This window comes from Chroicocephalus ridibundus, chromosome 12 (assembly GCF_963924245.1).
Source record: "Chroicocephalus ridibundus chromosome 12, bChrRid1.1, whole genome shotgun sequence".
Lineage (NCBI taxonomy): Eukaryota > Metazoa > Chordata > Aves > Charadriiformes > Laridae > Chroicocephalus > Chroicocephalus ridibundus.
The window spans coordinates 3,882,556-3,901,854 of NC_086295.1; the positions used below are offsets into that span (position 1 = coordinate 3,882,556).

The 19,299-nt window shown below is 54.9% G+C and overlaps 1 protein-coding gene across 1 annotated transcript; it reads right to left on the reverse strand.

The window, feature by feature from the left end:
• Positions 1-3,753: 3,753 nt before the first annotated feature.
• Positions 3,754-18,488, reverse strand: EEF1A2 (eukaryotic translation elongation factor 1 alpha 2). The gene is made up of 8 exons (XM_063350066.1): positions 18,330-18,488; positions 16,679-16,891; positions 12,595-12,774; positions 11,217-11,513; positions 6,908-7,058; positions 5,208-5,464; positions 4,887-5,121; positions 3,754-4,162 (listed from the first exon to the last, which is right to left on the reverse strand). Exons 2-8 carry the CDS (start codon positions 16,820-16,822, stop codon positions 4,035-4,037), a joined length of 1,392 nt encoding a protein of 463 aa, XP_063206136.1. The 5' UTR covers positions 16,823-16,891; positions 18,330-18,488; the 3' UTR covers positions 3,754-4,034.
• Positions 18,489-19,299: the final 811 nt, after the last annotated feature.

A 19,299-nucleotide genomic window follows, 5' to 3' on the forward strand; every position in this document is an offset into this window, starting at 1 on the left:
GCTCCACACTGGCCTAGTGACATGCTGCCCATGCTGGGTTTCTGCTGGGACGTGCCCAGGCGGACAAGGGGCTGCGGCTGAGGCTTTAACTCGCTTCCAAGCGCAGAAGGGCAGCGGGCGGCTCAAGTTCGCCCAGCTCAGCATCTGCAGCACGGGTTCCACTTGCAGTCTTGCAAAAACCTTATAAATTTTTTAGAGCAGCCCAAAGTGCCTGCTGAGTCGGCCAATCAGCTCCGGTGGATTAAGGAAACTTACCTTAAATTATTAACAGCGCACAGCCAGACACGAGGCCCGTGGGGTAGAGGTGGGAAAGGAGAAGTTACTCATTCCTCCTTTTCCAGTGGGTGCCATGAGAGCAGCCAGCACCAGGCTGGGAATGGGAAGAGGTGTCCACCCGTGCCTTGGAAGATGGTCCTTTTTTTGGCTCTTCCCATCTCCGTCAGGAAAGCCCAAACGAGGAATCAGTGCTACACTGTACGCGGGGCATGCTTGCATCGTGGAGATGACGTCCCTTTTGGAAACTGGATGCTGGTCCACGTCCAGCTCCCCCTGCACCTCCATCTCCTTCCCTCTTCTTCCAGGTCCATTCAAACACCCTCTTGACGAGCTGATCCGCAGCAGTACAGGAGAGCCAGCCCTGAAGCCTTTTGACTTTCCTACAACCTCTAGTAATTTTCCCCCAAGAGCTTTAAATTTTCCGGTAATACAATCCCATTTGCAAACTCCGGTCCCCAAAGAAATGCCAATAAGCACTTTGCAGCTCCCCAGGCTGTACCCTTTCCTTCGCTTACGGACGCGCTGCCTGCCAGGGCCCAGCTTTGCAGAGGTGGGACGTGGGGCTGGGGTTCCTCCTCTCCTTGGCAGCTGCTCCAGGAGGACTTTGTCCCTGTTTCCACGAGATGGCATCGCTGAGACCGCTACGGAAGGGAAGCATCCACCGAGGCGGCTGCAGGGAAGAGAGTGATGAAAAATGCCTCCAAAATAATCTAAAGTTGCTTTTGGTGAAGGAAAAAATGCCTCTGAGTTCTCAGTTGTGAGGTCCCTGGCCGTGGCGGGGAGGAATTGGAGGAGAAGTCAGTGTTTTAAAATGCATCTCAGCAGCACAGCCCTATATATCACCTGCCACGGGCCACACAACACCCACCTGCTCTCACAGGGTGATGATGGCTCTCGAATCAACTCGAGTTCGCCGCAGTGTTTGCCAAAAGCCATCTGTGGCCCAGTTCAGGGTGATGCTGGGTTGCTCGTAATTTTGGTAGAACCCCAAAATGGGTCACCCTTGCCAAACAAAGCACTGTCCCCCAGTGCGCCTGCAAGCCCTGTGGGGTCAGGTGATGATTTGCACATTGGTCAACGTTCCGGTCCCAAAACCCAGATCCACAATGAGTCTTCAAACCCCAGGTCTGGGTGGAAGCAGGTCATGGCTTCATTTGATTTGCGATCCCCGGAAAATCAGCACACTTCATTTTCTTTTTTTGAACCTCATGCTTTGAAGTGGGTTTAAAATAGAATATTTCTGCTAAATCTCTCTCTCTACAGAGCCTGCCCCAAACAGAGGATGCTGCTGCAGACATCTCACTTCAGGCCCTGTCTCTTCTTTCTGACCCTGCAGATTACCTGGGGTTCTGACTGCGCTGAAATCAGGCTGAAAATTTGGACCTGCTGTGAGCTGTGAGCAGGTTTGAGTTAAATCCGCTGGGGTTTATATTCTCCCTTTTCTGCAGCTACACCGTTAATTACCGCACCACTTGCGCATCGCTCCCAGGGCGTCTTTCACAGCTCCCCTGGCATATTTCTATGGAAACGTAGCTGTGGTTTTGTCAAACTTGGTTTTGCTTTTAAAATAGCTACAGAGGACCAGGTGCAGACTTTGCTCCTGCTCTTCTCTGACCTGACGCCAAGGCTGTCCCCGCTCCTGCTGTGCCAGGGACTGGCTTCCACTGGGGACCAGAGAGCTGGAGGTTCCTGCCCAGCGTAGGAGGGACGTTCCCACTAGAGTTCATGTTCCTGCTGCTTTTAAGGACAGAGGAAAAACATGCTTGTGATGGTGTTCTCCTGCCCTGCTTGGAAATACCCAGGAAGGGGCGCAAGTCCGCTGTGCTGGCTCAAGGACAACGTGCCTCAGGAGCTGGGACATGCAGGAGGAGCTGGAAGAGGAGATTAAACTGGCAGTGGGAAAACAGCCTTCTTCCACGGTCGCACTGTGCCTGGAGGGATCCCCACGTCCCCTTCCAATTTGTGGCATGCCAAGGACACGGCGCTTCATAAAGCCCAAATACTACAAAGACCTTGGGCATCAAATCCATTTCTGCAGATGAAGCTGGTGGCTGCTGGGGGTGTGGAGAGGGGCGAGGAGCCTCAGCGGCCCGTGCACAGAGTTTTGGGGAACGTGTCTCAGTGAGTTCACGTGTGTCTGTCTGCTGTCAGACCCGGACATGGGATGGGGACAGTGTCGGAGGAGCAGGCGGTGGTGGCTTCATGAAGGACTCTCTAATTCAGCTTGTCGTCTGCTCCTTGAGGCTCTGCCTGGGGGAACTTAGTGTTGCAGATCGACAGATGTTAATTAGGATCATTAAGGGCTCCTGCAACACAAACAGTAATGATAGTTGTGCCTCTGGAGCTCTTCTGGGAAGGACCTTGCACGATGCCGTCCTTCACAAAGCCTGTGCATGGCATCCGCTCCCAGCGCTGTGGCTTCTCCTAAAAGGCGAGTGATGAGCACAGAGACCCTCAGGATGCCCCAGCACGCTGCTAACCCCACCTTCAGGGGGCGAATGTCCCTTGGAAATGTCCCTGGAGCACTGTGGTGGGGTGGGAGCTGCATTCTCACACCTCCTCCCTCCCTCTCCCTGCCCCGCCGTACCACCTCCTGCTCCTCCCCGCGCTCGGTGCTCCCACCCTTTCCTCCTCCAAGCCTCTGGCTGTCGCATTTTGGTCATTCCTAACCACTCGGGCAACCACAACCCTTTGGATTGGGACAGCTGCTACTGGGTGGAGTGAGGAGAGGCAAAGACCTCACCGGGGCTGCAAGTTTGCAATGGGAGCCAAGGCACCATCCTGTGTGAAGACCATGAGTTTTGGGGTTTCTTAGGAATCCTGAGTTACATCTGGGCTCCAGCACATGGCTTTAATCAGGGAGAAACACTCCCGCCGTGTTGTTTGGAAAGGGCTTGAGGATCCACCGTGTGTGAGGCAAAGAAGTGAGTACAGAGAATCACGGAATGGTTTGTGTTGGAAGGGACCTTAAAGATCACCTAGTTCCAACCCCCCTGCCCTGGGCAGGGACACCTCCCACTTGCCACTTCTCCCAGAATGATGGGAATAAAAGCAATGCTGCCAGCCCTTCCAGGAGGCATGGGGTATGCTATTCGTTTTCTTTAAATGGCATAACTGTAGGAGGTTAACTTAAGCTTATTTTGTATGGAAAAAAATTATAATAAAGGCCCTGGTAATTGATATTAGAGGGTTGAGCAGGTTAAGGAGAATACCAAAACTGCTGTAAGAGCAGCTCCTGCTTTAGGCCGGAGGAACGGAATCAGCCCAGACACCTGCATCACTCAAGGAGGGAGACCTGGGGAAGGGCTGGGCACTGGGTGACACCCTGAATACGTGTTCCCAACTCTCCTCCTCCCTCCAAATTTCCATCCCAGCCCTGTCTGTGCCCATCCCCACCATCTGCTCTATGTGGGAGCACACGAAACCCATCAAAACCAGCCCCTCCCAAGGACAGACGCACACACAGAGCTCCACACCTTTTGGGTTGGTTGGTTTGTTTTGATTTTTTTTTTTGTTTGGGTTTTTTTTTTCCACTGTGGATGTTGTACCAGTTTTATTGGTAAAATTAACATGAAGCCTCACAAACGCTGGAACATGCTTTTCCTTTTAAAGAATTTCCACTGGACCTTAATGGTGAGCATCCAGTCGTTGACATATAAACTCTTACAAGCTGATGTGCACACATGCGCCCGGGGGAGACGGTGGCAGCGTCCTGGTGTCAGGGATGGTTTCTGCGCGATGCACTGGGAGCCCACGATTCATTTGCCAGCCTTCTGGGCCTTCTGGGCAGACTTGGTGACTTTACCAGCCCCACCGCTTTTCTTCTCCACGTTCTTGATGACGCCCACGGCCACGGTCTGCCGCATGTCACGGACAGCGAAGCGGCCTGTGGGATGGAGAGTGGTGGGACATGAGTGAAACGTGGCCACCTTGCCTTCCCTAAGGCTGAGCTCTTGTGGGTGGGTGACGGTGGGATCTACACCCACCACTCGTGGTGCCATGCGTTACCCCTGTCCTTGGAGCAGGTTCCTGCAGGAGCAAGCTCTGAGCCATCAACCCTTGCTCTGACCACCAAGCTGGCCCTGGTGCTCCTCTCTGTTTAAATATCTATTTATTAAACTTAAATCACATCTGCTCTCTGCAAGCTCCCAGCATTGCTAAAGCTTCCAGATGTGCAAAGTCATCCAAGGAAAGCATCGCACTTCCCTGCCTTAAAAGGTGACCTCTAGTGAGCAAACTTCTCTCTTTCTTCTCCTGACCGGTTGTGTTTTAGGGCAGAGATGGGGAAGCTGAAAAATCTTTCTGCATTCAGAAATTATCAGGGTTTAGTAACCTTGAGGGCAAGGTCCTGTTAGTCCCAGAGGGAAACCCCAGCCTTGCCTTTGGAAACCCAGCTCAGGAGAGAGTCCCTCCCACCCCACCAGCCCTAAAACAGTTTATGCATCAGTTTTGCACCCCCAGCACAGGGGGGAGCAATAAAACATCCTCAGCTCCCTCCCCAGTCTAACTGGTGGGGGATACTGGGAGAGGCTTAGCACATCTGGTGTGTGCTACACCCAAAGAGCCTTCATGCTCCTCCACAGGAGACCTCCAAAGAGCCGTTCCCTTACCAAGGGGTGGGTACTGGGAGAAGCTCTCCACACACATCGGCTTGCCAGGGATCATCTCCACGATGGCTGCGTCACCCGATTTCAGGGACTTGGGGTTGTCCTCCAGCTTCTTGCCAGAGCGCCGGTCGATCTTCTCCTTCAGCTCGGCAAACTTGCAGGCGATGTGTGCGGTGTGGCAGTCGATGACGGGCGAGTAGCCGGCACTGATCTGGCCGGGGTGGTTCAGGATGATCACCTGGGGGACAGAGCGGTGTCAGGGCAAGGCTGGGAGCTGGATAATGGTGTCAAACTGTGCATGGTGGCACCACCAGCTCTGCTGACCTGAGATGTGAACTGAGCTGCCTCCTGCGGCGGGTCCGACTTGCTGTCCCCACAGACATTCCCGCGGCGGATGTCCTTGACGGAGACGTTCTTCACATTGAAGCCAACGTTGTCCCCAGGCAGCGCCTCGCTCAGGGCCTCGTGGTGCATCTCCACAGACTTCACCTCAGTGGTGATGTTCACAGGCGCAAAGGTGACCACCATGCCAGGCCGCAGGATGCCGGTCTCCACCCGGCCCACGGGGACTGTGCCGATCCCTGCGGAGACAGGGACAGAGCAGACCAAAATGTAACCTCCTTGGCATATCCCTGAGCCAGAGCCTGGCTGCAGCAAAAGCAAGATATCTCCAGTGGCTTTCACCAAAGACTAAGTTTGCTCCTTGCCCCCAAAAAACCAGTTTTTAGCTGCAAGATCAACATTAGGATCTTCAAAGATACCATGAGTCCGTCCTTTCTACCCAATGTTTTGTAAAAAAGGAGTAACACCATCATCAGAAAGCCATGAGCAATCCATGTGCCCTGAAAGCTCTTCCTTTGTAGCAGCTGTGGCATCTCCTGCATGGAGGTCTGGGCACAGCACAGTATGTGCAACAACACGCTCCACATCCCTGATGGCCACACCATCAGCACGGGACGAGGCCCAGCTGTGCCAGGGAATGAGGGCAGCTAATTAAATGAAGGGGACATTTTACACCCTGTGTCATCAGAAGACTGCAGGAAAACTCACCTTTGGAGTCAGGTGAAGAAGTATTAAGAGAAACAACCTCAAAAAGGGGTTGGGGAGGTTGGCTGGACCCATCCACTCCTCCACATCCACCCTGCTGCCTCCACGTCCCTCCTTCCCACGGTGTCTCTGCTCTCTAAGGACCTGCCTCTTGGTAACACCATATCTCTTTGCCCCAGCTGAGGTAGGACACAGACCTGCTCACCACCTTTTGTCTCCATTGCAAAGAAAAGACTGCATTGAAAAGCCTGCTAAACCCCATGTTCAATCCCTGCCTGGTTTCTGTAGTGCACGCGTTCTTGGAAAAATGTGGAAAAGGGCTGGAAATGGCTGTTTCTGCCTGATCCGGCAGCCGGGAGAGTCAGCAGGGCTGCCCACTGCTGCCAGCAGGTCAGAGAGCTCACGGGATATTTATAGCTCCGGAAAGTGTCCCCATCACCGCTCCAGAGGGAAAGGGAGACGCGCCGACCAATGCACTCCCTACATGGCTGGTGCCACAGTCCGGCTGGGCAGACGGAGGTGCCGGTGATGGACACCAGCATTTGGGAAGCATGGCCAGAGCGCGGCCAAGCTGCCACACACCAGCCTCACCGGTGGCCCTCCCCGCTGGCCCTGTCCCTCATCCAGGCTCCAGCACGTTTTTGCTGCCTCCATCTTGCCCCACCAGCCGTGACCTCTGGGACTCCCAGATTTGCAGCCTTTTTGGTGTCGTGTGTACCCTGGGGAGAGCTCACAAACCTGCTGCTCCCCTCCACTCCCTGGGCACCTTCGGACAAGTCACCCTCCAACCCCAGATAGTCCAGTCTCAAACAAGGTCTTTCCCCTGGAGCTACCACCCTTCTCCCCAACATCATCTCAAGTTTGAGTCCAGTCCCTCCAGTTTCACAATACCTGGAAATGTCATTCCCAAATTCCCACGGAATGAAGACTCCGGTTAAAGCAGAGGGAAGAGGGAAAGCGGCAAGGCTTTTGCTCACCTCCGATCTTGTAGACATCCTGGAGGGGCAGGCGCAGGGGTTTATCTGTGGGGCGGGTCGGGGGCAGGATGGTGTCCAGGGCCTCCAAGAGGGACACCCCGCTGGCGTTGCCTTCCTTGCGCTCCACCTTCCAGCCTTTGAACCAAGGCATCTGGAAACAGAGCAGCAACAACATGCACTGAGTGTGCCCGTCCTCAGAGGCGAGCCCAGAGAGACGTCCCATCAGGACAACCTTCATGGAGTCAGTCCAACCACGTCCTGGCTTTTCCTGGGGACTGGGGAGCTCTTTTTGCTTCACCATCCCTGCAGGCTTATCTGTACCCCCTTGCTCAATCTCCCTCCTCTCTCTTAGAAAATTGCAAAACATGCATTAACATGAGAAAAAAAGGATGGAAGTGGTTAAATCCATCAAACTCACTGTCTCCATTCCCAACACCAACCTATGCATGTTGCCTTCCTATGCCAGCTTCCTGGATCCTGCCCTCCAGTGATGATGGCACAGGGACTACAGGGTCTCCAGCCAAGTCCTAGCTACAAAGCGTTCAACCTTCAGTCCTGGGAACTGAGTTTCTTCAAGGTGAGCCCCAGAAAGACCCTTCTCCCTGCTCACTCCTGCCACCACCCCCCCACAGGGTTTAGTTTTTGAACCCTGGCTTGGGAGGATGCTGGAAACCTGGGGCTTGCACTAGGGCTGCAAAGGGGCAGGGTTGTTTTTCACCTCTGCTCCTGCCCTAAATTGGACCCTTGAAGCTAAGATTGGCCAGAAAAGAGGCAGAGAGGTAGGAAAACGTGCTCAGCAGAGGCCACGGTTTGATGCAGGGAACACAGGGCCTTCCTGGGGTGATGGTGCACGTCTGTAGGGCTTGCCAGCAAGAAAAATTCAGTCCTGGGTCTGAAACAGCCCTGATACAACAAACAGAGCTCAGTCTGCAAGGTCTTTCCCCCTTCCTCTGCATAGAGAGGTTTAGACAATATTTTCCCACTCAGACGTAAAACGCTGCCCGTGTGCCCCAGCTCCATCGCACACGTTATGGACGTGGCTTTTCCCTCAGGCACCAATGCCAGTGGCACAGCGCAATGGACATGGGGCTGGGGCTAGGGGTCAAACGGGACCCCCATAGTGCCCCCGGTTTCACAGCCATCCCTGGAGGACACGGCTGGTTTCCCATCCTTCGATCTGCACCGCTTTTGGGAAGGAGCAAGGGGAAAAGCTGGGTCCAGCCAGGGAATTCAGCCTGCGTGTTCAGGCCAGCCTCCTTCAGAGGGTCACAGCTGACACCAATTGTCTTCCTTGGTGACAGTGGCAGGAGGAGCCTGGGGACACTTTTGCAGAGGGATCCTTCCCAGGACACGGCAGCTATTGCTACGCAGGCGGCCCCGGTGCCGGGCTAACAGCTCGGCGAAATGAGAAATCCAGCCAGCCGGTGACGGAGCCGCATGTGATGCGCAGGATGAGTCAGACCTTCCCCCCAGCCTGCTGTCGCAGCCCAAAACGCCGGGCAGGTGCCCGTGCCAGCAGCTGACCCAGTGGCCACCGGCCCACGGGCTCTGTCTTGGGGGTGACAGTCACCGTGTGCCCGCAGCTCCCGTCCCTCTGCCCCTGTATGGCCAGGGGACATGGAGAAATGGCAACCTCTGTCCCGTGACACCTGGCTGTCAGAGACGTCCCTTTTCCTTTTGGTGCATTATCCGGAGAACTTCTGACATCCCAAGAATCAGATAAAGACGCCCTTTGACACCTTCTGGGAGCAAATCCACTCTGCCAAACCTCGGCACATCCCCAGGGTGAGAAGCATCTGCAAAACCTGGTTTGTGCTGCCTCCTAGGGCTGCCCAAGTAAAACCTCTCTTATGGATTCCCCAAATCTGCTTCCCAAAGAGCAATTCCAATTCCACCAATGTGGAATGTGACCACCAATTGGATGCGACCAAACCCCCCAGCCAGACGGGTTAAACTGCAGGCTCAAGCTCCCATGAACAACAGCTGAGCTCCAACTCTTTGGCACCCCACGTGCGTTCTACGGAGCAGTCGCCTTTCTCTGATTTTATCCCAACGCCCGTGAGCATCCCAACGCACCCGCCCCACACACCCCGACCTTGCACCGCAGACTGGCTGCGTTTGGGTTGCAGCATCCCGCGGGGTGCAGGTCCCTCAAACCACATCGAGTGGCCCGGGTCTGTCGGCCGCAGCAGCAGAAAGCTGGCTTCACGTGAAACCCCGTTTGCCAAAAAGCTCTCAAATGTCAAACTTTGATGCAATTTTTTTTTTTTTTTTGCATTTGGCCTGCGGATGCTGTGCTACAGGGCAGTGGGCTGGAGCCTCCCACGCAGAGCTGGCTCCAGCCTGACGTACCACCACACCTCCTCTCGCCCGGAGGTGACAGGAGCCGCAGGGACGTCACGGGTCTAATCCCCACTTTCTGATAAGTCCCCTGACAGACAGACAAGTCACTTGACTGCCTTGTGCCTTGGTGAAACCCAGCCAGAAACTGTGAGTGAAAAAAAAAATCAGAGCTTTTTTGGGTGAGGAACGAGAGGAGAGATATCTACACCAGCTTCCTGCTCAAGCTTTCCTAGATGTGGTGCAATATGGGGAGGAGGAGTCTGTCCCAAGCCTGGCAAAGGCAGGATGGGGACCACAGCACTGGGAGGACGCTGCACCCTCTCCAGCAAAGCTCATGCTGATCCAGACCTCTGGCCAGGCTTTCTTCCCAATTCCCCAGCTCAGGCTGGGAAATTGGGAATTCCCAGGCTGGGAACCCGCCCTGGAGCCAGCTGCCTCCCTACAGCAGAGAGGTGAGCTATTCCGGCCCCTGCCTCCTCTCAGGCAGCGCATCACACTGAGAACATGCTTTGCTTCCAGAGGAAGGAGGCCAACAAGCCCCATCCCGCTCTGTGCCTCCCCTCCTCAGCCTATTAATAGGAGAATGGTCGGGGATCATCTTCCCGGCCCAGCAGCTGCTGACATTTGGAGCCTGTCTGATTAGAGGCACCCAGGAACTATGCGGCTGGGTTTGGCATGGCCGTGGCTGACCTTTATCCCAGCTCCGCTCCTCAAGGGACAGGAATCTCCCAAGCACCCCAAAAATTCCTCCTGTCCAAGCCAGCCCCAAGTGAGCTGCCTTTCCCGTGCAAGGCTGGGAGACGTGTTTCACGATGGTGTGAGCTTGCACCGCAGCGCTCCTCTAGCTTGGGCTCGTGATCTCAATTGCTCAGTTGACCTCCCTCAATTGCTGCTATCCTCATACGTCGCCTCCTTCGTCACAGAGCCCTGACCCGTAATCCACTGCTGAAATCCTAAAGCACCCTTAAGCATCAAATTTCCCACTGGTTTCACAAGGGATGGCTGGGCGTTTCTGGTCTGAGCAACTTGCTCAAGGTCACCCAGAAGCCAGCAGGAGAACAGGGACCTTCCTCTGGCCAGAACTTTCCGGCCCACCATTTGTTTAGAAGACTAAAGCTGGGGTAGCTTTTCCTCCAAAAAAAGAGTATCAGAGTAGCAACTGTTATTGGCAGCCTGCCTGCCAAGAAGCTCTCGTCCTTCTTCAAGCTCTTCTTTCTTCCATGTTGTCATATGAAATAATGGCAAGGCCTCACCCAGAGCACCCTGACTTTGTGCGCCCACCACCCCCACCACTGACGCACAAAGGGAGAGATCTGGTAAAAACCAACTGGAGAAAGACCAAACCCAAATGGATGCTCCAGGAAACCACGATTTTGGCATGGGAAACCTGGTACCTCCTCAAGAAAAAAAATCACCTTAAAAAGTGAGATGCCAGCACCGGAGCTGGAGGTGTGGCTGCCACAGTGGCACATGGCACTGATGGGGAAGGACACCCAATACCCAACACGTGGGAGCTCAGCTGCATGGTGAGAGCCGTTACAAGCCTGCAACCAGACCATGTTATTTGCCTTAGAAAACAAAGCCCTAAAACCACACACAATATTCCTGCTGAGAGTGGGAGTTGCTGCGGATGACTCTAATGTCACCGTGGGTCTGACGATGCGAAACCCTCAAATCACATCCCAGAAGCATAGCCGTACAGATCATCTCCTGAAGATGCTCGTGTTTAGCCGCTGGGGCGCCTGGCCATGGTACAGCAACCAGCGTGCCCGTGAACAGTGGGCCCATTCATCCTGCCTTGGCTCAATCAGAGCTACGTGACAAACACGTCTATGCTGGCAGCACGGGCCATTACGCACAACGGGAACGTGAAACGTGCCTGCGGTTTTCAGGGCACGGAGGTCAGCTCCAGCCTGGACCAGGGTAGTCAGGATGGAGGGAAAAGTCTAACACAACACACACTTACATTGGGAGAGGGCTCCAGCATGTTGTCTCCATGCCAGCCCGAGATGGGCACGAAGGGAACTGTGGCTGGGTTGTAGCCGATCTTCTTGATGTAGGCGCTGACCTCCTTGACGATCTCGTCGTAGCGCTTCTCGCTGTACGGGGGCTCTGTGGAATCCATCTTGTTGATGCCCACGATGAGCTGCTTCACCCCCAGGGTGTAAGCCAGCAGGGCGTGCTCACGAGTCTGCCCGTTCTTGGAGATGCCGGCTTCAAATTCACCAACGCCGGCAGCAACGATCAGGACGGCGCAGTCAGCCTGGGAGGAGAGAGCTAATGAATTGCTTCTGTCCCCAGAGAGCACTGCTCCTGGTGACACCCCTGAGAGCTTTGAGTAAGTCCCAGATGAACATTACTCAGAATAAGGATGGCTTGGACAGACCCCCTGCCAGGCACTACCCATAACGCTGCTGATCTACCTCAAAACTGACCTAACTGTGTTATTTCAGACCTGCCAACTGTGCATGGTTTTGCAACATGGGCTGGAAGCCAGGATGGGTCCCTCCAGGTTACATGACTCTAACGAGGACCTCACCTTGATCATCCAGGGATGCACAGCCAAGGCCTTATCTAAAACCCTACTGAAGTCTTGCAAATAGTCTCCTTGGGTGACGGGTGAGACTCCAGCCGTGGAAACTGTTCCCCAGATTACTCCTGTACCCAGAACCCACAGCAGAAGCTGCCTAGGTTTGACAGAAAGCCATGCCCAGCGCAACTGGCATCACAACGGGAATCTCGCTGGGCACGCAGGGAGGCTCATCCAGCACCCATCAACCACAGGGAGATGCAGGAACGTCCTGCAGTGCTACAAGGGGAAACCACCCTATGCTGGAAGGGGAGACCATTGAGTTTGGTAATGTGATGTGTTTTATGGGACAAAGACAGCTGTTTCAAGAAAAAGGAAGGATAAAAGATCCAGGAGTCTCCTTTAGCCAATAAAACCTAGGGGACTCTTGGAAGTTTCTTGTATACCTCAGTTGGCTGAGGCTAAAATAATGTGGAGATATGCTCACAGAAAGGTCTGTAGCTCACAGCATCCCACTTCCCAGAGGGTCCATATTCATCCTCACCTCCTCCAAGTAGGGCAAATGGGGTGGAGAAACCATCTCTTTGTGCCCAAGGAGGCCCTTTCTACCAGATGTCCAGTGAGGTGCAGGACCATGACATGCTGGTGCTACCCAGCCTCTTGCGTGGACCCTACTCAACACTCCTTGATGTCTGCTGTCTCAACTACCCACCTCCAAAAGGACTCCAACAGCACCTACATGACCCTGGGCTTGTCAGCAAGTCTCACCCTCCCACCTCCAGCAGCCCCCCAACCCCTGGCCACCATTTCTCACCTGGGAGGTCCCGGTGATCATGTTCTTGATGAAGTCCCTGTGGCCAGGCGCGTCAATGATGGTGATGTAGTACTTGGTGGTCTCGAACTTCCACAGGGAGATGTCAATAGTGATGCCACGCTCACGCTCAGCCTTCAGCTTGTCCAGCACCCAGGCGTATTTGAAGGACCCCTTCCCCATCTGGCCAACACAAAGGCAAGAGCCGGTGAGAAACCCAAGCCAATAGCACTGGTGCCAGTAATCCACCCTCCAGGGCACATCCCAAGCTCACATAGGCAGAGGGTCACGTTGCAAACATTGAAGGCAAGATTCCCTAAATTCAATGGCAACTGTGATCTTTTTAATAATAAATATAGGTAAAGGGGGATATTGTTCTCAACACGTTCCTTAACAGGATGGAGGAGAGGCTGGAAGAAGAGCTGTGAAGTGAGTTTGTGAGTGGGGCTGGATGGGCAGGGGCTGGAGGCAGTGACCCACGAGGTCTCCTCCATGAAATGCCATGGTCCTGCACTGCTGCCGGGAAACCGTGGTGCTAGAGAACCACACTTCAATGGTGGAAAGCTTCTTATTGTTGCATTTTAATCTATTGAGTGAACCTGTGAGGCAGCTGGTTAATGAGAAAGGGCACTGCTGCATGATGGGGGTGTAGGAGGGGAATGGGTTAAAAGAAAATGAAATGCGAGATGGTTGCTATGAGCAGAATAGAAACGTGATTGATTTTTGCCACGGAGTGTGCGAATTCAAACATGAAAAGCTACTGGGAGCTGCAGCCAGACCAACTGTTGTTGCCAAATGGCCAAAATCTCAGCCAGCATTGTAATGCAGAAAATCACGCTGGGTGAGATCAGCTACAGTAAATCTCTCTGTCCTGTGATAAAGCACACCCCCTTGCTAAAGCCATGACGTCACTGCTGGACCTCTTTCTCCTTCGGGTTGGTGTCCTTTGACGTCATGCCCCCAGGGAGAGCGGGACTTCCTCCCCCCCACCCCCAGGCCGGAGGTGGTGCTCCCAGTCTGAGCTGGGATCCTGCCACCGTGGAGGTGGGGCAGGAGATGACCACCCTTTACTGACCCGGCTGTGTGCTGGGGGAGTCTGGGGAGCCCAGGGGTTAATGGGCATCGATCATCAGCTCCTGGCCTCAGACGCAAGGTTGTTGTGTTTGGTTTTTTTTAAAGATGGAAAGTGGGATTTAGGTCATTTGTGGATGATTTAATGGGCTCTAACCACTGTGCAAGGACAGGGCTGTGATACCCTGCTCCCATCCATCCATCCATCCATCCATCCATCCATCCCCGTGTTTTCTGCAACCGCGGCTCCTCCTGGCGTATCAATGCATAAAATTCATTATGGGCAATTATAAATCACCGGTCCAGAGGGAAGCGCTTCCTGATTGCAGGCAGCGAACGCTTCAGTGACGGTCCTCGCCAAGAAGCCTAACGCAGCATCACCGTGCCCGGGGACGGCTCTTGCCCCCGGCTCCTGCACTCCATCCCCATGCCCGGCCAGCACAAGGAATTAATGGTGCCGGCTCCTTTACGTAACAGCTGAGCGCTGCGATGACTTTGCAGCTCGCGCCGGAGGATTACGGGCAAAATCCTAAAGCCAGGGGCAAGCTTCCCCGTCTCCTGGGAGGGGATGCCGGGTTGAGATGGTGATGCCCCATCCCCGCTGGGCAGCTGGGAGCTCTGGCGCCCGCAGGAAGGGTAGTCGGCGGGTGGAAAGATCCAGAATCAAATCTCTGCTCCTCAGCATCCTCCTGGCATCGGGCTTAGTGAGGAGGCAGAGCAGGAGCTCAGAGGTTATCCCTTTCCAGCACGCACATCCAACCGCTCTCTTGCCAGGGGGAAGGGGAGGGGGTCGTTAGAGCGTGCTCATTTACTGCGGGAATTGGCGGAGATAACACCATGGGTTTCCCACGGTGCAATATTATGGCACATTAATACTGTGCGATGCATTAATAAGGGGCAGTTCTCAGGCAGGAGCTCAATCAGCACATCCCACAGCCTTTCACCCATCGGCAGCCTAGTCCTTCCCTTCGGGATGGGGAAACTGAGGCAGGGAGCAGACCCCCGGCTCTCCCGCGGGAGCCGAGTGGAAATCGGCACCTTATGGCAGGCACCCGCGACCGTGCACTCAAACAGCCGGTCATCTGCTGTGGGAACCCCCCCAGAACTCGGCATCATACATAACTTGAAGACAAATGAGATCCTTTATTTAGCAAACAGCTTCCCTCCTTTCACGGGGTATATTCAGTTACCCAGAGCTGTTGTTGAAAAAAAAAAAAAAAAAAAACAAAAAAAACCCAACCCAGGGTATTATCTAGCTTTGCACAATACCTTCCCTGTTCAGTGCCAGAAACAGCCTGATTTTCCTTGATCGAACCCCAGCGGAGGGACAGCTTTCTATTTGGAGACCACAATTACTGATTTTTTTTTTGATTTTTTTTTTTTTTTAAATAGAACAACTTTTCTTTCAGAGATACTGTTACCCTCTGCCCCCTCCCCGAGTCAAAAAGAAAAAAAAATAATCCTTTCTCTTTCCTCTTAAAAAAAATAAAATAAAATAAAATAGAATATCAGACCCTGGGGGGGTTTTTTGTTGGCTTTTTGGGTGCACACAGGCCTCCATTTCCTGTGAATGCCACCTAATGGAAGAAAACCCTTCCCCAGCCCTGCATCAGAAAATGGAGTCTGGAAGCTCAGTCAATAGGCTATTAATAGCAGCTCCCAGTCCCCGCGTATTCTGGCAAGTCAGTGAAAGTGTCTGTTCAATTAAAATAGCCGCAATCACATCGACAATAACCTAATCACGCCATACCCCAGCCGTAGGTAAAGGGGCCGGGGGGGGGGGGGGGGGGAATATACGGAGGGATATCGGCGATCATTTTAATCCAGGGGGGAGCCGTCGTTTTGTAGGAAGGAAGAAGCTCTTGGCTTAAGGGCTGGCAAAAAGGGCTGACAGCGAGGGGGGAAAACGAGTGGTTTAGCTCGGATGCTACCGGCAAATTCTAAGGGTTAAGACAGACCGACAGCAAAAACGTCTAATCCAGAGTGACAGCTCTGCAAACCTCTTTTTTCACCCACCCCACCCCACCCCTCCATTGAAATATGGGATCTTGCCCAGAAAATAAATAAATAAATAAAATCGAGGGATATATCTGCATTAAAAATTCCTGGAACGATGACGACAAGCCATCTTCTGAGCGACCGGATCTGCCCTGTCAATAACACAGCCAGGCTGTTCCCGGCTCGCCCGCCTCTCTAGAATTTACCATCGTTAATTGCCCAGAGCTTCCAATTCACGTTTTCCTCCCCAAAGCCTGTTTCTTCCTCTTCAATCTCTGTGTTTGCCACGTTATAGGTGCTGGGGGGTGCTGTACTGTGGGACACCCCGCTAACGCACGCGCCGGGGCATTGCTGCGAATGTCACCATTGTAAGAGCTGAACAAAAGGATTTAATCTAAATGCTCATACGTCGCGCCAGCTTTTCCGTATTACAGGCTACCAGTCAAGCTACACATCAGGCCATAGGCTTGAGAAAAATGAGAATGGGTTGGTTTTGGGTTTTTTTTTTTTTAACAAAATGGATCAAACGATTGCTCCAGCTGATGCTGCACCTTGTCCCCAGCAGGCACTGGAACTGGGTGCTTCGGAGCGAAATTCAGAGAGTCCTGCACTAGGCAGCGAGGGATTATCAGGTTTTCCTCCTTGTGCACTATATTTAGAAGGAATTTCATGCCCTGAAGCACTATGGTTTGTTCCAGAACCCTAACCCCATCTTGCAGACCTCGCCGTGCCCCTGCCCTCATTAACAGCCTGCGGCAGGGAGTCCCCCAGCTCCGGAGAAGAGGGTGGCGAGCGCCCAAATGGCCTATTTTCCCAAGGCCAGAGGAGTCAGGAAGACCCAGGGGTACAGAGGGGAAAAAAAAAAAAAAAAAGAGATGAGAACAAAGGGAGAAAGAGAAGGGCAGCGCCAGGAAAAAGGGAATAGTGCCCATGGCACACTTGTGGGGCATCCGTATGGGGCATCCCTGTGGGTGGGAGTGTGGGGGGGGGAGGGCACGCTGGGGGATGGGCTCCTCACCTCGGCAGCTTCTTTCTCAAATTTCTCAATGGTCCTTTTGTCAATGCCCCCGCATTTGTAGATGAGGTGCCCGGTGGTGGTGGATTTCCCAGAGTCCACATGCCCAATGACGACGATGTTGATGTGCGTCTTCTCCTTCCCCATGTCGGTGGGCTACGCGGGGCTGGCGGCGGTGGGGAGGGCTGCGGGAACGCGGCTGCGTTTTTGGGGAGGCTGCGGGGCAAAGAGGCAGGCATGTCAAAAGACCCCCCCGTGACAGCACCCTCCCAGCCCCATCGGGGATGGCTCTCCTCCCCTCGCCCCACCTTCCCGCTGGACCACGCGCCCCATCCCCCCCGGGGGTGCCCGGCCTCGTCTGGCACCTCTGCCCGCCCTGGGATGGAGCCAGCTGGGCTATTTCTAGCCACCACGTACAGCCTCCAAGTCTCAGCAAGATGCCGTGTTATTCGGCTTCTTGCCCTCCACTGCCGTCCTGGAGACCCCCAGTTCCCAGGACTACGTCATCGCTGCCTCGAAGGTGCCCTTCCTCCTCGGAAAAAACCTTCCCACCGGCTCAGGGTTGCTACTGCTGCCTTCTCGGTCTTTCCAAACCCGAGGGCATCTCCTCCATGTCGTGGGTGCCCAGGGAGGAGCCATGGGTGCCCGTCCCTGCGGGCTGCCCTCGCCGCTCCCAAGCTGCGCATGGTTCGGGTGACAACATGGTGTCCGCAAAATGGGACGGACAAAAATAGCCCTCACCCGCTCCCCCCCGAGCAGGGCTGCAAATAGCGGGGCTGCCCAAAGCTCGGCGGCACCCGCGGTGAGCGTGTGCGTGTGGGGGGTTTCGTTATATTTTGCTGCCATGAATCTGGATGAAACAGGGGGAGGAGGGTGAAAAAGGCAAATTGATAGATCCGGGGAGCTGTTCTGGCATCTCCCAGCGTTACCATGGCTCTGCAGCTGCCACACAAACCCGGCACAATTAGGAGCTTTAATTTGACGTCTAATAAAATCCAATTTTACAAACCTGCCCATAAAAGTAAAGGAGGTCAGGAGGAGTTTGCCGCTCTAATAGCGATGCAGTCATGCGGGGAGCAACGTCCCCCGCCAGAAGCCCCCCTTGGGCAGCAGAGCCCTGGCTGCCCCCTCCCTCCCTGCCCTTGATCGGGGGATCCAGCCGGGATCTGGCCGTTTCCCGGCTCCGCTCCCTGGTGCGGGTCCCGCTCCCCGGTGCGCACCCCCAGCCCCTCGGGTGGGCGATGCGGGGGCGATGCGGGAACCAGGGATTTGTGTTGATTTAATTTTTTTTTTTTTGTATATTTTTTTTCCAAGGAGCTAAAGGCTGGGGCGGGAGGAAGGGCGGGGTGGGGGATGGTGGGGGAGCGGGGTATTTCCCACCTGCGGGAAGAAGCACCTGCGGGATGAAGGAATGGCCCGGCCCCATCCTCTCCCTCACAGCCTGGGGTACCCCCCCCGCAACAGGGGCTGGGGGCAGCAGCACCACCCCATGCACAAGGCGCGGGGGGGGGGATGCATTGACCCCCCACAGCCCCTGGGGCAGGACACCCCTCCCCTTCCAAAGCCCCCCCGCCTCCATCCTCCCCTCTGCGGAGCGGCCCCATCCCGGCGCGGCGCGGCGCGGCGCAGCCCGGGGGGGTCCCGGAGCTCTTACCGGAGCGGCGGTCGGGGCGGCAGAGGCTGCCAGCTTGGGCTCCGGCGGCTTTATCTCCCCGGGAGGGGCCCACCTATTGACGGCGACAGCGCAATGCAGCGACCCCCCCGCACTACGGCAATGCGGTACCGGGCGGGGGAGGAGGAGGCGCGCCGGGGGGAGGAGGAGGAGGAGGAGGAGGAGGGACGGAGCAGGGTAAAGGAGGGGGGGAGAGACGGGAGACGGTGCTGCGAGGGAGGGAGGGAGGGAGGGAAGGCAGGAAGGAAGGAAGGAAGGAAGGTGGAGGGATGGGAGAAACGGAGGGGTGGAAGATGGAGGGATGGGAAGGAAGGGATGGGAAGGATGGGCGCTGAAGGGGTGGGAGGAAGATGGAGGGATGGGAGAAACGGAGCGGTGGGAGAAATGGAGAGGTGGGGGAGAGATGGAGGGATGGGAAGATGGAAGGATGGATGGAAGGCAGAGGTCGGAGGCAGACAGCAGGGGGGAAGATGGGTGGGAGGAAGGTGGAGGTATAAAAGATGGAGAGACAGGAGATATAGAAGAGATGTAGGGATGGAAGATGAAGGCACGAGAGAGATATGGAAAGATGGGGAGAAGAAGAGATTGGAGATAGAGGGATAGGAGGAAGATGGAGGCATAGAGGGAGATGGAAGAAAGGGCTTTTTGGAAGAGAGGGGAATTTATGGAAATCCCGGTCCAGGGGAGTGGCGTAGATGGAGGCCAAGTGGGGCTTGGACCCCCTTGGATCCCCCTTGTCAGCCTGGGGGTGAAGGGACAGGGCTGGCGTGGGACAGGAGCCCAGGGCCACCAAGTACCACAGCCCTTGCTCTATCCCTAGCGAGGCCAGTGGTGCAAAAGGGCTGTTTTCCCACACGTGCTGGGAGGAGAGGGGTCCCTGCACGGCACTCGGGGCAAACACGTCCCAGGGCAAAGCCTCGCAGCCACCAACCCACATTTCTGCCTCAGTGGA

What these genes read in the sequence shown, in the direction of transcription:
- EEF1A2 (XM_063350066.1), bottom strand. Translation starts at nt 16,822, where the DNA reads ATGGGGAAGGAGAAGACGCACATCAACATCGTCGTCATTGGGCATGTG. An exon ending in TGATCACCGGGACCTCCCAG is followed by an intron (nt 11,514 to 12,594) that starts GTGAGAAATGGT and finishes CTCTCCTCCCAG; the next exon opens with GCTGACTGCGCCGTCCTGAT. An exon ending in CTCCCAGTACCCACCCCTTG is followed by an intron (nt 4,163 to 4,886) that starts GTAAGGGAACGG and finishes TCCATCCCACAG; the next exon opens with GCCGCTTCGCTGTCCGTGAC.